Source organism: Hyalella azteca, unplaced genomic scaffold (genome assembly GCF_000764305.2).
Source record: "Hyalella azteca isolate HAZT.00-mixed unplaced genomic scaffold, Hazt_2.0.2 contig4447, whole genome shotgun sequence".
In the NCBI taxonomy this organism is placed as follows: domain Eukaryota; kingdom Metazoa; phylum Arthropoda; class Malacostraca; order Amphipoda; family Hyalellidae; genus Hyalella; species Hyalella azteca.
In genome coordinates, this window is record NW_025934661.1 from 223,569 (window position 1) to 236,154 (window position 12,586).

Below are 12,586 nucleotides of genomic sequence, written 5' to 3' on the forward strand. Positions count from 1 at the left end.
GACGAACTACGTACGTAATTACATATTATTGCCAATATCGTTATATAGACTGGATAATGCCACCCATCAGCTCAGAAAAACGGAAAAAAATTCAACCAAATATAGATTTGATGTGTAATTTGACCCAAAATTTTTTACGAAGACCTTGAAGACACACGTGCCAGAAATGTAGCCAGAAAAAACACGCACACGATGGAATGCGGTCGAGATGCATCCACTGCAGACTCAGTTCATCTTGTTGATGATGCTGTCGCGCAACTTGAGCACCTCGCGCGACACTCTATCGTACAGAAGCTTTCCGTTGACGTCAAAATACTTCTCGATTGGGAGAGCAGCGGAAGATTCTTTTACCTGCTTTGTCTTGCCACACTTGTACGTTAGTGTCAGGTGGTAAACTGTGTCAAACCTGAAAACCACGAAACATCATTAACAGATCAAATTTAGAGAGAGGGAAATTCGTTTATTTATTATTCACCACATCAAGATGGCTTTCTGGACATCTGAAAGCGGGCATTTAGCTCAGAATTACTATTAAAGGTTCAAAATGTGTTAGGACTTGAGATTACGTTAAAAATTATATGAAAACACATTAAAAATCGGAATGTGGAAGCAAAAGAAAATGCTCAGCAATACTAGAGAAATATAAAAATACTGAATTTCTTTCCTTTCTCTCCTGCAGATATAGGTAATTAAAGAGAAAACTGATTACAATCTTTAGAAGCAACCAACGTGTCCACTTCAAGCAAGTTACTGCATGAAATTCAATGAATTCGAAATAACAAATCATGCATAAACAAAGTTAGGAATACACTAGGAACATCTGACAAAAACTTCTGCGATGTTGATGATACTGACAAGAAATGAAATTGGTAGTATTTTAATGAGTCATTATGATGCTTGGCACTTATTTTTTTCCCTCCAAACAATGTAAGAGTAATAAAAGACTCATTTTATTTATTTGTATCAAGTTCCCGAACTTTTATGCAATTACTTACCTATTTAATAAAAAGGTATTTTTCAATTCAGAAATCTCTAGGCCAGTAAGGATAATTTCAGTTTTAAATGACATCGGACATATAAAAATGAGTACAAAAGTGCAAGGAATTCTGGCAGCAGGAGGTGTCAGAAACAGCACATGGCCCACACCTTTTGATGTTAGAAGAAGCACTCCACACGTCGCTGGGGTCAATATGGCTGGGGTCCTCCTTGAGGACAGTTGCAAATGTGCCCTTCTCAACGACTGATGTGTGCCACGTCAGGATGGCAGACATCACAAAGTAGCAGACCACACACAGCATCAGCACTGACCTTAAATTAAATTGGCAAATCAAAAAACAAAATACTCAAATGATGATTTGAACTCATTTGGTCATTGTTTTTAATTAAAGATGCAATTTTATCTATCACAGATGAAAATGTTATAGTGTAAGTAATAAAAATTACATATGTGTACCTTGAGAGTGGGAATGGGAATAAGTAGTCATATGCAAGGGCAAAGAGAGAAAATCCCACAGCCAACGAGGAAATGATGAGCCGCCCATCAATGAGTCTGAAGCATTCTTTGCTGCAGATGTGATTCATCATCACCTGCAAGAATTTTTATATTATTGATAAAATAATGGTACAACAATTGGTACCATAAATTACAGTTGAAATCATCTTCATATAATAGAAAAAAAAATAAAAAATACTCAATTGTCAATCTAAGAATTACCAAATAATGATTTTAATATGAAGTCAATAATCGTAAAAAAATTAAAAACTTGGAGGAGTACAAATAAACTTACACTTTTGGTTGCATCATCTAATGCATTCTTGACAGCATTGCCATCCCACTTGTTGATGGTTGGGGGGTCTTCTTCCATGATTCTAAGTTGGAATAAACAATAGCAACAAGTCTTCAGAACATGAAAAATCACCCAATTTAAATTTATCTAAGAATCCCTAAATTTTAATACAATTGATGGTCTAGTTACTTCAATAAGGTAGCAATCAATTGGTTTTGTATTAATAATAGAGTGTCCATAGTGGAGGTCTGAAGACAGGCAACAATTACCAAAATTATATTTCAACTGCCACATGATTGATTATTAATGCAGTTCATGTATCTCATGCTAACTTTTGTACTCTTATACATTGAATCAAGATAGAATTGATGTCGTCAATACAAATTAAAAAAAATTCCTTTGTCAAAAATATTACAATAAAAACATCTTTGTAGTAATTTTGTTGTTATAAACTCTGCAAACTGTAGTTCTGACCAGTATATATTATATGGATTTTAGTACCAAACAGCTAAGCAATACCCTTACAGCAACTGATAAATGGCAACTTATTTAGCTGCCATTGATACAGATTAATAATGAATTACACTACCTATCAAATTATAAGTAAAAGTACCTGATCAAGCCATTAGATTCTAAATTTATTGAAAATGCATCAGTTTATAGCCAGGCATAGAATATATCTACCATCAAACGAGGTAAAAAGAGACAGGCAGTGTAAATCGGGATGGGTGTGCCATATTTTGCAATGTTGTAGCAGCTCAACTAATCAAAATATTGCAAAACTAAAAATAGTGGCATAAACTTCAATATTTTTACTATATATCAAGTTTTAAGCTAGTCAAGAAATCAAACATTTACTATCTCTAAAAAATCACTGAAAAAAAGTGTGAAAAATGCAATTTTGGAAAAGTCACTCTGCTAAGGTCTAGAGCAAAAAAAAATATTTGCCATATTAAAAAAAATTTACATACATAAAAATTGCACACAGGTGTCAGCTTGAAAACGTAATTGACGGAATTTGCCTATCTCATTCCAAAAAAATGGCTGCCACTTCTGCGTGATGGGGTAATAAGAGACACCCCCCTCGGGTAATTAGGGACAACCCTCAGGGTAATAAGGTACAACCCTAAAACACATTTACAGCAGATCCTCTGTTAGCAAAGGCCACAGTTGAGATAGATATGGGTTAACACTTTGACTGCAACGTGCGCCATATATGGTACACGCACATGCATATCCTAAACTGCGATGTGCGCCATATATGGCGCACGCTTAAAAAAATTAGTTTTTTAAAAAAGCTCTTTAAAATATCAGCCAGATCATAAACTTGTAAAAAATATGACGAATAATTGACAATAATGTTTTCAAAAACCTATATGAACGTCGTGCAATCGAATCAAAAGAATCTTAGTAGTTGGAATGTAGCCTGAAATAATGAGTGGTTACAAAAAAGAAAAAGTATTAAATAAAGGGGGTTATCCTCATCCAATATGTTGAAAATCCTTTTTTCGGTATTGGTATGGATCATAGCAGTAGAAAAATAAGTATTAGTCATTCTAAAGTTGCCTAAGCTCACACAGAAACAGAATGGTACTGTAAAAAGCAAGATAAACAGTGATACGGATTCTGAGTACTGGGCTAGCAATTGATAGTTACTTTTCTAGCTTTTCGTCTCACTTTAGCACCAACTAACTTCTTTTTTTTTTTGCATTTATGTTAAAGCAAGACTCAGATCAGTAGCTTGTCTTGGCATGAAGTTCAGATCCTCAGCTTCAAATACTTTAGAGCTGGAACGCCAACATCTAAAATCATTGTGATTTAGTTATAGAAACATTTCTTCACGTGTCTGACCTATTACTAGTGAAAATACATTCAGTAATCTTCAAGGACTTCAGCAATTCACATCAATTTTTACTGACTATAGAACTGATCACCAAGCACCCAGGCATTTGCTACAGTTTTTGACAATAACTTGAACAGTTGTCAGTACCACTCCATGCTTTGCTTAGCGCAGTTTTGTAAGACATCATCTAAATAAATTATAAACTTCCCATTTAGCAGCATTTTACCCCAGAATGATTTGTAGTTTGATTATTGCAGTCACAATCTGATTTCATTTGCACAGAAAATGTTTTTTCAAGCGTTACGGTAGTACCCGTGTGATGCAAATTTTTTATTGTAGTTGAATAATAAATGCCGTGTACCTCATATGGCGCACGTTGCCTAGAAAGATGAAAGTTTCCATCCCAGGCGACATGCACCAATAGAGGCTCACGGTTTTTATGTCAGAAGCTTGTAGAACTCGCTCAGACAAGAGTAGCACACTAGCCCTGATCTTGCTGCCTTGTCTGTAACTTAAGGGGACCTTCTACCCTAAAATTTTCAATTATGTCGTTTTCCGGTTTTTATACTCATCTTAAAGCTGGAATTCTCCTCTTTCCAATGGTATCACTGCCATCTCTCTACGTGAATATTTACGTTCATGACGGCTCTTTAAACGGAGACGGGTGGGAGAGTTCTTTAACTAATTACATATAAATTAATTAACTGCTGAAATCTTTGAATATAGTTTCTACCTGAGTTGTGCTGCAGTTACATGCTTAGTCTCATCTTAAAGCTGACATTTTAAGCTTTCCAATGATACTACTGCGATCTATGTACGCCAAAATTAGATATTGTCGGACGATATTTGTGGGGGGAGATAGATTTTCTATAGTACCCGTTATTTGTCCGTTTTCTATGAATATCACGTTTTCTATCAATTTTTTCGAAAAATTCATATAAGTAAAATGTTATTATTTTTACATTTTACGTATGTATGTGAAGTTTCATGATGATCGGACAATAACTGTAGGAGTTATAGGCTACCTCGGTTTTAGGGTAGAAGGTCCCCTTAAGTTATTCAAGTTTGAATGAGTCGCACCACAGGAATACAGGCTATTTTGCGAGTCGCAGTCAAAGTGTTAATCAAAGATTTTTGCTTAAATTTTGAATTTAAGCAAAAATTTAAATAAAATCTTCTTGGGGAGCAGGGGCCAAACTTTTAAAGTTCGCTAAGTGAACGTAGGTGCTTACGCTCTATTTTCTTGTCTATGATTGGTGGATTTTGCTTGAGAGGCCGTCAATGATTGGCAGATGAACTTACGATCTCTTAACTTTTTTTGAAAGTATGGGCCCAGAACAGCCTGGATGTTAGGCATAACTCCTAACATCCAGGTCACTAAATGCAATGGTCACTCCCTAAAGAAGCTTGTTGAGCTCCTCGTCATTACGTTGCATCCAAAAGGAAGAGGAGGACTTTGGAATACTGCTGGTAAGTACCGTAATAGGTGAGTACACTCTGCGTGTTTAAAATACTTCGAAATTAAGTTTTATTTCAAGTGTCCCTTTTTACCCCATTTCCAGATTAATTCAGGAGCCTTTTATATTGAGTCTGGCACCTTACAAATATCATATGGAATTTTTTGAAGATGCCATTTGATAGCCCTTGCGAAGAGCTATAAAATGAGCCTAAACTTGTCTGTAAAATGTTTCATGGTAAGAAGTTATTAACAAGAAACGCTCAAAACTGTCCCCTTTTATCCCATTTAACAGTACCTTTCAAACCATGATCACAGCTTTTCTGTCATTTTGAGAACAGTAAGATTTCTGTTAGATTATTTATATACCTCTTATAAGTCTTATCTAATCAAGTACAGAACTCAGAAAAGCACTCTCAGCCTGCAAGATTCAAAATGTATTGAAAATTTAATTGTTACTTTGGAGCTACGAGTTATCAGTAATAAGTGCGAAAATACCAATCCTCTTTGGAGCCCCAAAATTATAATATAAATTAGCAAAGTTACATTCTTGCTGATGTTTCCACTTTCCAGGTCATTTGATCAGTTCTATGTATAATATACCGTAAACTGGGGTAACTTAGACTCCCGGGGTAACTTAGACCACTTTTCATTTTTTTAACAAAAACCCCCAAAACTCAAAAACTATTTGACATAGAAAAATTCTGTCAACGGGCATTAAAGGCCTAATACTGAGGCTACGTAACACAATAGAAAGATTTAAAAAGTTTGCATATCTAATAGGTTAAAAAATTAAAAATGTGACCCACGAAAAAAAGCTATTATTTAAAGCCTGTCGGAGTACCCCCTCCAATTTTTTTATTTTTTGGCAAAATAACTCCACAACTCTTCTAGTTACATATGCAACAAACAAATTTTAGGAAAGTCTCATAGTTTGCAAATGGGGGGCGCTGCCCCCCAATGGGGGAACTTAGACCACCTAATGTCAGCCCTGACGGGGTAACATAGACCGGCTTGGAAATTAATTTAAAATTACCATATATAACATTTCATCTTTGATACACCTATTAATGTTTTTTCTTTAGGTTTCAGACTCTACAGAGTCTTATATATGGTAATTTTAACTTAATTTCCAAGCTGGTCTATGTTAACCCTGTCAGGGCTGCCATTAGGTGGTCAGAGTTCCCCCGTTCGGGGGAACTTAGACCACCTGGGGGGCGGGACCCTCCATTTGCAAACTATGAAACTTTCCTCAAATTTGTCAGTTGCATATGTAACTAGAAGAGTTCTACTACAATGCACCAAAACCTGGAGTTATTTGGAGTTATTTTACCAAAAAATATAATTGATTTTACCACACAGTCTAAGATACCCCCAGAGCTGGGGTAAAAAAGACCATCGATTTTTTTTAAATTACATCAAAACTATGAGAGGCAGGAGCCAGCAATTTATGGTGAGTGAAGCTAGAGTGTAGACCTGTATTTTGCAGGTTTCAATTTAAGTTTAACTTATCTAGTAAAAAATGGCATCATTTAAAAAAAAAGTGGTCTAAGTTACCCCAGTTTACGGTATATACCTTAAAATGGTACCATGCTTATCTTTGTCCATGTCATGAATTGTGATCTTTGGAATATGGAAAAGCAATTAGCTGAATTTGACAACCACTTGACCATATCTTGGCCCTTTTGGGCAATAAATTTGGCATCCACAACATAAGTTACATAACTCAAGTCACCTAACCTAAGCCAAACTAGAAAATTGGGCCAAAGTCACCTTTAGCTATAAATGAGACAAAAATGCCCATGCCTCAAGTCAATTTTCTTTAATCAAGCTGTCTGTCCCTAGTCTCTATGCCATTGTCTTTGAGTTGAAGCCTGACTAGGTACTTCTTAATAAAAACTAAAAATTAGATAGAAATGCAATTATTGGTAGGTAATGTTAATTATATTTAATTTGTTAGACAAGATAATTTTAATTAATTAAAACCAATTTTGGCATGCTATTTTCAAAAATCAAATGATATAACCTATTTGTCCATGACTATTAATAAACTTTGCCCACAATTCCTGTGACTGATTGGCTCAAGAACTCAAGGTACAGGCTTATATTTTAACCAAAATAAAGCAACTGACTGAGTAAATCCAGAGGTGGAATAATTTTGCTTTCTGTGTGGCAGCCTGCAAGTAGAGCCTTTTGTTTCAATTTTCAGTCATCTATATATGAAGCCTTAAGCCATTAGCCACAAAGCTGGAAAAGTCCTATTTTTTCTGAAATAGCATGGCTTTAATGTCATGTATTTCTGTTTGATTGATAAAATCACAGTTTGCTGGCAAACATGTTGTTTCAACATCTAAAATGTTTCCTTGAAGATTGAGTAATTGCGGCCACGTCAGAGTGCCGAGCAGTCAGATTGCAATATCATGTGTTCAGTTGCCACTTAAGTGAAGACAAATGGTGTTGCTTGATGACTGTTATTAGGGTAAAATTAGAGATTTGGGGTAACACGTGCATGGGACTTTGAAAAAAAGTTTGTGGCTAGTATATGGCCTTTCATGGCCAAAATGTGAAATTCACGGCTCAAAGAAATGGAATCATGGCTCAAAGAAAATTGAAATGAAATCATGGCTGGCAAACCCATGAAACCAAGGCTCAAAAAGTCCAGTCACGGCTTGCCGAGTAGATAGGATAAATGCACCTTATTCCGGCATCATGGGTAATTCCAATACCTCTCAACTTTTTCCTTTATATTAACAATCGTCGAAAAATGTGTCAAAGTTGATAGTTAACCTTGCTCTACCAAATAGTGATAAAACTGTTTGTGTAGAAAGAATATTATGGTTGGTGACTTTTAAATAAATCTGTGAATATATTAGGAATCCTTTAACTTCAAGTATACTTGTATTTGCTGATTTTAAGCGATAAATAAATTAATAGATGATTAAGTTAAGAGACGGTTTTAGACACAAAAACTAATTTGATACAGCTCGGAATTAGACACACTGACCACTGTGCAGAGAGTGGATGAATATTGCAAGATCGCTTCAGTAGCAAAATTTACGCCTTTAGAAGATCTTGCCGACACATTTAGATTGAAATTCTTGCAGTTAATATATTTGTCAGTCTTCGGCCAACTACTTAAAAAAAGTAAGGTTTCTGACATGTTGGATGGATCAGGATGCAGGGAAGCTTGTCCAGAAATCATTTGCAATGAGTTCCCGCCAAAAAAATGTAAACATCAAGCTTACGATTTCGTAGTTGCGGTCACATTAGAGCGGTCAGACTTCATTATCACATGTTCAGTTGACACTTGCTGTACAATTGGACTGTTTTTAGGGTAAAATTAGTTATTTGGGATAACATGTGCATGCAACCTTGTAAATAAGTTTGTGGCTTGTAAATAGTTTTTCATTACTCAGCATAAATGGCTTTTCATTAAAAATTACCTGGCGACATCTTAAAATTACGCGGCGACACTTAGGGCTTGAACACCCTTATATTGACGACGCTGCACCCACCCTCTGCGCCCTGGGACACACACAGCTCATTCAAAGCTGTGTCGTATTCCGATACAGCTCACACAGGGCATTGGAATTCCAACACAGGGCATTGGAATTCCAACACAGGGCGTGGAAATAAAAATGATGGTTTTGAAGAGTTTTTGGTATTAGTCTCACAGTATGCCTAATTTAGTCACACTGTCGCACACAGCATTGGAATTCAGCAATTTTGTAGATTTGAATTCTAAAGGCTATTAAATAAATATGGCAACAGTTTGTGACATTTCATCATTGCTGGCGCATACTGCGTAGGGTAAACGCGGTATATTCCGACATCGTGGGTAATTCCGTCACCTCTCCTGCTTTTCCTTTATATTAAGCTTTGTTTTAGTTCCATGCATTTGTTGATGGTTGAAATTGTGACGTCATACATTTGCGCGTCAAAACACAGCCAAAACACTAGGTCTTGGCCATCTAGTGGGAAAATATTGAGATCCAAAGAGAGACAATGCATGCCACCTGGTGAGATCATCGAAAAATGTGTCAAATTTGACAGTTGACACTGTCTCTTATACACATCTAGATGTGTATAAGAGACAGGTACNCATAACTGAGAAAATGTTGCTCAATGGGTTAGTCCAGTCGTAAATGAGACTTTCGTTATTCCCTTCCTACCCCCCCCCGCTGAGCCGGACCGGTCAATGCTCTTGCAAACGCACAAGTACTCACAATAATTCCCTGCCACCATGCATAAGGAATTGATTTAAATCTTGGGTAAATGAGGAAATTAAAAATGAACTGATTCTAAAAAAGCTGTGGTTTGCCACTATGTGTGTCAGAATATATCGCGTTTATCCTACCACGTTTACCCTATAATTGTGTAAAAACATTTGTTTTTTTCAATGCAATTTTTAATAATCTAAGGCAAAAATATGCAATTTTTCTTCTTTTTACTGAAATTGAAAGGCTTAGGTATCTATTATTTTTCTTGTACCTAGGCACTACTACTAGTACTAGGCAGTAGGCACTGCATAGTGGCAAAGCAGAGAGTTATTAAGACTCTCCTTCAAGTTCAATTTCAAGTCCTATATGGCTATAAGTAGACCAAAAAAGTATCATGGATACCAGCATCATCATACATAAGATATTGCCTTTAATGGCTTAAATATTGGGTAAATGAGAAAATTAAAAATGAACTGATTCTAAAAAATCACTGGTTTGCCACTATGAGGCACTGGCCCCTGAAACTCAGTTTCACTGAAAGTGTTCACAATGACTGAGTCAAGTAAGTAAGGTCAGTTAGCTAATTGATCATGAACTGCAGTCTGCAATCTCTGACTCTGCATATACAATACTATGGTATTCTATACTTATTAGTTATTACTATACTCTACATCTCTTCGTACCTACTAGGTACTAGGTAGCTTAATTAGTAATTACAATTAGGCTAGCTAGCTAAAACTAGGGAACACCATTGCCATTTGGATTTTGGCGTTAGGACCTGGGCCCGCTAGGCGTTAAATCTCATGTCAAAGACAATTCTATACAAAGTAAAACTAACCTGTTAGGCTGTTATAAATATTGTCTATTAATAATGTTACAGATCTCTTGCAGAACCTGCTGAAATAGCTGTAGTGGACTAGTGGTAAAATTTAATCCTATAATACAATGCAATCAGAAACGTCACTCAGCACCAATCACATCTTACGGTAACCTGAACAAAGTCAACAACAGGCGTCAGTGTCAGGCAGAATTCCCACCTGTCAAAATAAATCCACGTTTCACTTGCAAAAACGGCAGCCAAGCCAAAAAAAGTGCAGAATTTTCCCTTGAATCAAAAATATGAATAATTATAAGAATCGCTTAAAATATTCACTTAACAAACACAGTGAATCGGAGGAAAGGGCGTTTTAATCATTGTGCTAGATACTAAATTACTAATATGGTATTGATAAAATACAGATTTCTCAGTTCATAAAGAACTTCACACAATTTTACTAACCTATTTGAAAAAACTACACTATGTCTGATATTCTGAAATTTGCATATGTTCAGACGTCGTCAAAAATCTTTCGGCCAATTAAGTTCTGTGATAGTCATGTTATCATAGAAAACAATACAAATTTTCTACATTCACACAGTAATTTTTCGATAAACTAAAATAACGAATAATATCACGAACTACAAGTTGCTGAAAAAAAACTTGCCAGAGATGTAACAACATCCCAATGTCACGAGCACCGTAACGACATCCTCCGTTACTCCATATTCCATAAGTTTGCTGGCTTCAGTGCGGTCACGGCGTCACGTTGTGCTAGTCCTGGTGGTATATTGTATAATCCGTTGAGCATGTCATACAACAAATGGAAATGTCCATTTAAGTAAAATGTTTGATTAAACTAACGTGATGATATTATTTTGTTTTATTATTTGCATTATTTTATATGTGTTTGTAAGTTGAATTGCAACTTTGTGTTGTATATTGCGTAAGGACGATTTCAATTTGAACATAATCTACGGACAAAACTATTACGTTTACAGACGAAAACTCCTCATAAGCAGTCGCTCACGTCAAGGTTATAATTCTTCTTAAAAGTAGTGAATTTTTAATCGTCAAGTCTTATCATTCGCAATGCAAAACTGTTAAGTACAAAATATATTTAATTAAATATTGTTCGTAAAATTTTATAAAACTAAGAGCAAAATTGACAATTATTTCGCATAGATATAAAATATGAAAGTTAAAAATACAGTTTCTAAAATTCCATTCCAACTTAACTTCTTTCTATTAGTATTAGAAAAAGAATCGGAGAGGTACTCTCTACGATAAAATTCTACTCGAACTCCCATTTGAAATTTTAAAAGAAATTCTATTTAAAGAAAAATTTAAAATTTTATAGCAGTCGTCTTCCCCGTTTTATAATGTCTTATGAATGAACATGAAAATGTTAATTAGATCCAGTTATTATTCCGAAATGTAGATTATGTGGATGAGCGCTCGGATAGCCCCATATTTTCACAAAGTCAAACTCGAACAAGCACATAACTATCGACTATATATATAATGGATCATTTTGTACGTCCACGAGTTGGAGCCAATTAGTAACGTGAGCTGAAGTGTGTAACTTAATGTATACCGGCGGCATTTCCCTGTCAGACGCGGTCGAGAAAGCACGTGTCCGCTCTCTCTGGAACTGTTGCGTGAGCTGAGATAATCGTGTGTGACGGTTATTTTTCTTTGTCGGCCAGTTGTGAATGGGTACAGCTTGGGCCCAAGTGTTTTTCAGTGTTTCGGCGGGATATCAGGGAAGTCAGTAAATCCGACGACGACTCGGAGACGGAGGACGACGAAGGCGGCGCATCAGCGTGACCTTGGACTACGACGTCCTAAACTCATCATAAGGTCATAAGGTAAGGCCATACAATTCAACAGAAGTTCCAAACGCTTGGGACTTGTGCCGACTGTGGTGAGCAGAGACCTGCAAGGTGGAACGCGAAAACTTTCGTGTTCATTAACTATTTTTTATTAATATTAGTTATTTTTTAGTTTAAAGAAACGTACATCTGCCTGGTCTAAGTGCTCTTCTCCATGTTATATCCAAACATTTGACTTTGTTAATGCGCAAATTATTAGCGCGTTTGACAAGAAATAATGAAAAAATAACACTATTTAGTGATAATGCAATATGTAATATTAGTGGTATGCGGCTGGTACCTAGTCGAACGCGACCATCATACGGAACCTACAAGTGGGGGTCGCCTGCCGAAGACCACCACTGCCCTAGATGTAATGGACCATCATGATTCCTGCCTTCCGGAACGTAGCCTTCAACACTTCAAGCCGTCCGTATCTAGGCCGTGGGTCGAACCAGCCCTCGGTCGAACGGCCACTTGTCGAAGGACGATAAATTTTGGAGCAGAACTATGCTATCTGAAGCCTAACCTCAGATGCGGATGCCCGGAAGTCAGATTCGATCCGCGGCTTGGTGGTGCACGGCAGGTT

General features: G+C 36.3%; 1 protein-coding gene across 3 annotated transcripts; it reads right to left on the reverse strand.

The window, feature by feature from the left end:
* Positions 1 to 100: 100 nt before the first annotated feature.
* Positions 101 to 10,304, reverse strand: LOC108665479 (signal peptidase complex subunit 2). 3 transcript variants are annotated; one of them, XM_018152234.2, is made up of 5 exons: positions 10,155 to 10,304; positions 1,788 to 1,871; positions 1,454 to 1,587; positions 1,147 to 1,308; positions 101 to 406 (listed from the first exon to the last, which is right to left on the reverse strand). In XM_018152234.2, the coding sequence occupies exons 2-5, from the start codon at positions 1,863 to 1,865 to the stop codon at positions 226 to 228; spliced, it is 555 nt and encodes a 184-aa protein (XP_018007723.1). In that variant the 5' UTR covers positions 1,866 to 1,871; positions 10,155 to 10,304; the 3' UTR covers positions 101 to 225. The 3 variants fall into 3 exon arrangements, with proteins under 3 accessions (XP_018007723.1, XP_018007722.1, XP_018007724.1); XM_018152233.2 differs by having other exon boundaries at positions 1,788 to 1,869; positions 10,145 to 10,304; XM_018152235.2 differs by lacking the exon at positions 10,155 to 10,304 and having other exon boundaries at positions 1,788 to 2,055.
* Positions 10,305 to 12,586: the final 2,282 nt, after the last annotated feature.

Excerpts from the sequence above, each read along its gene's own strand:
- LOC108665479 (XM_018152234.2), bottom strand. The coding sequence starts at position 1,865 with ATGGAAGAAGACCCCCCAACCATCAACAAGTGGGATGGCAATGCTGTC. Across the intron at positions 1,588-1,787 it reads TAGATGATGCAACCAAAAGT|GTGATGATGAATCACATCTG; the intron begins GTAAGTTTATTT and ends AAATTCTTGCAG. Across the intron at positions 1,309-1,453 it reads TTCCCATTCCCACTCTCAAG|GTCAGTGCTGATGCTGTGTG; the intron begins GTACACATATGT and ends ATTTAATTTAAG.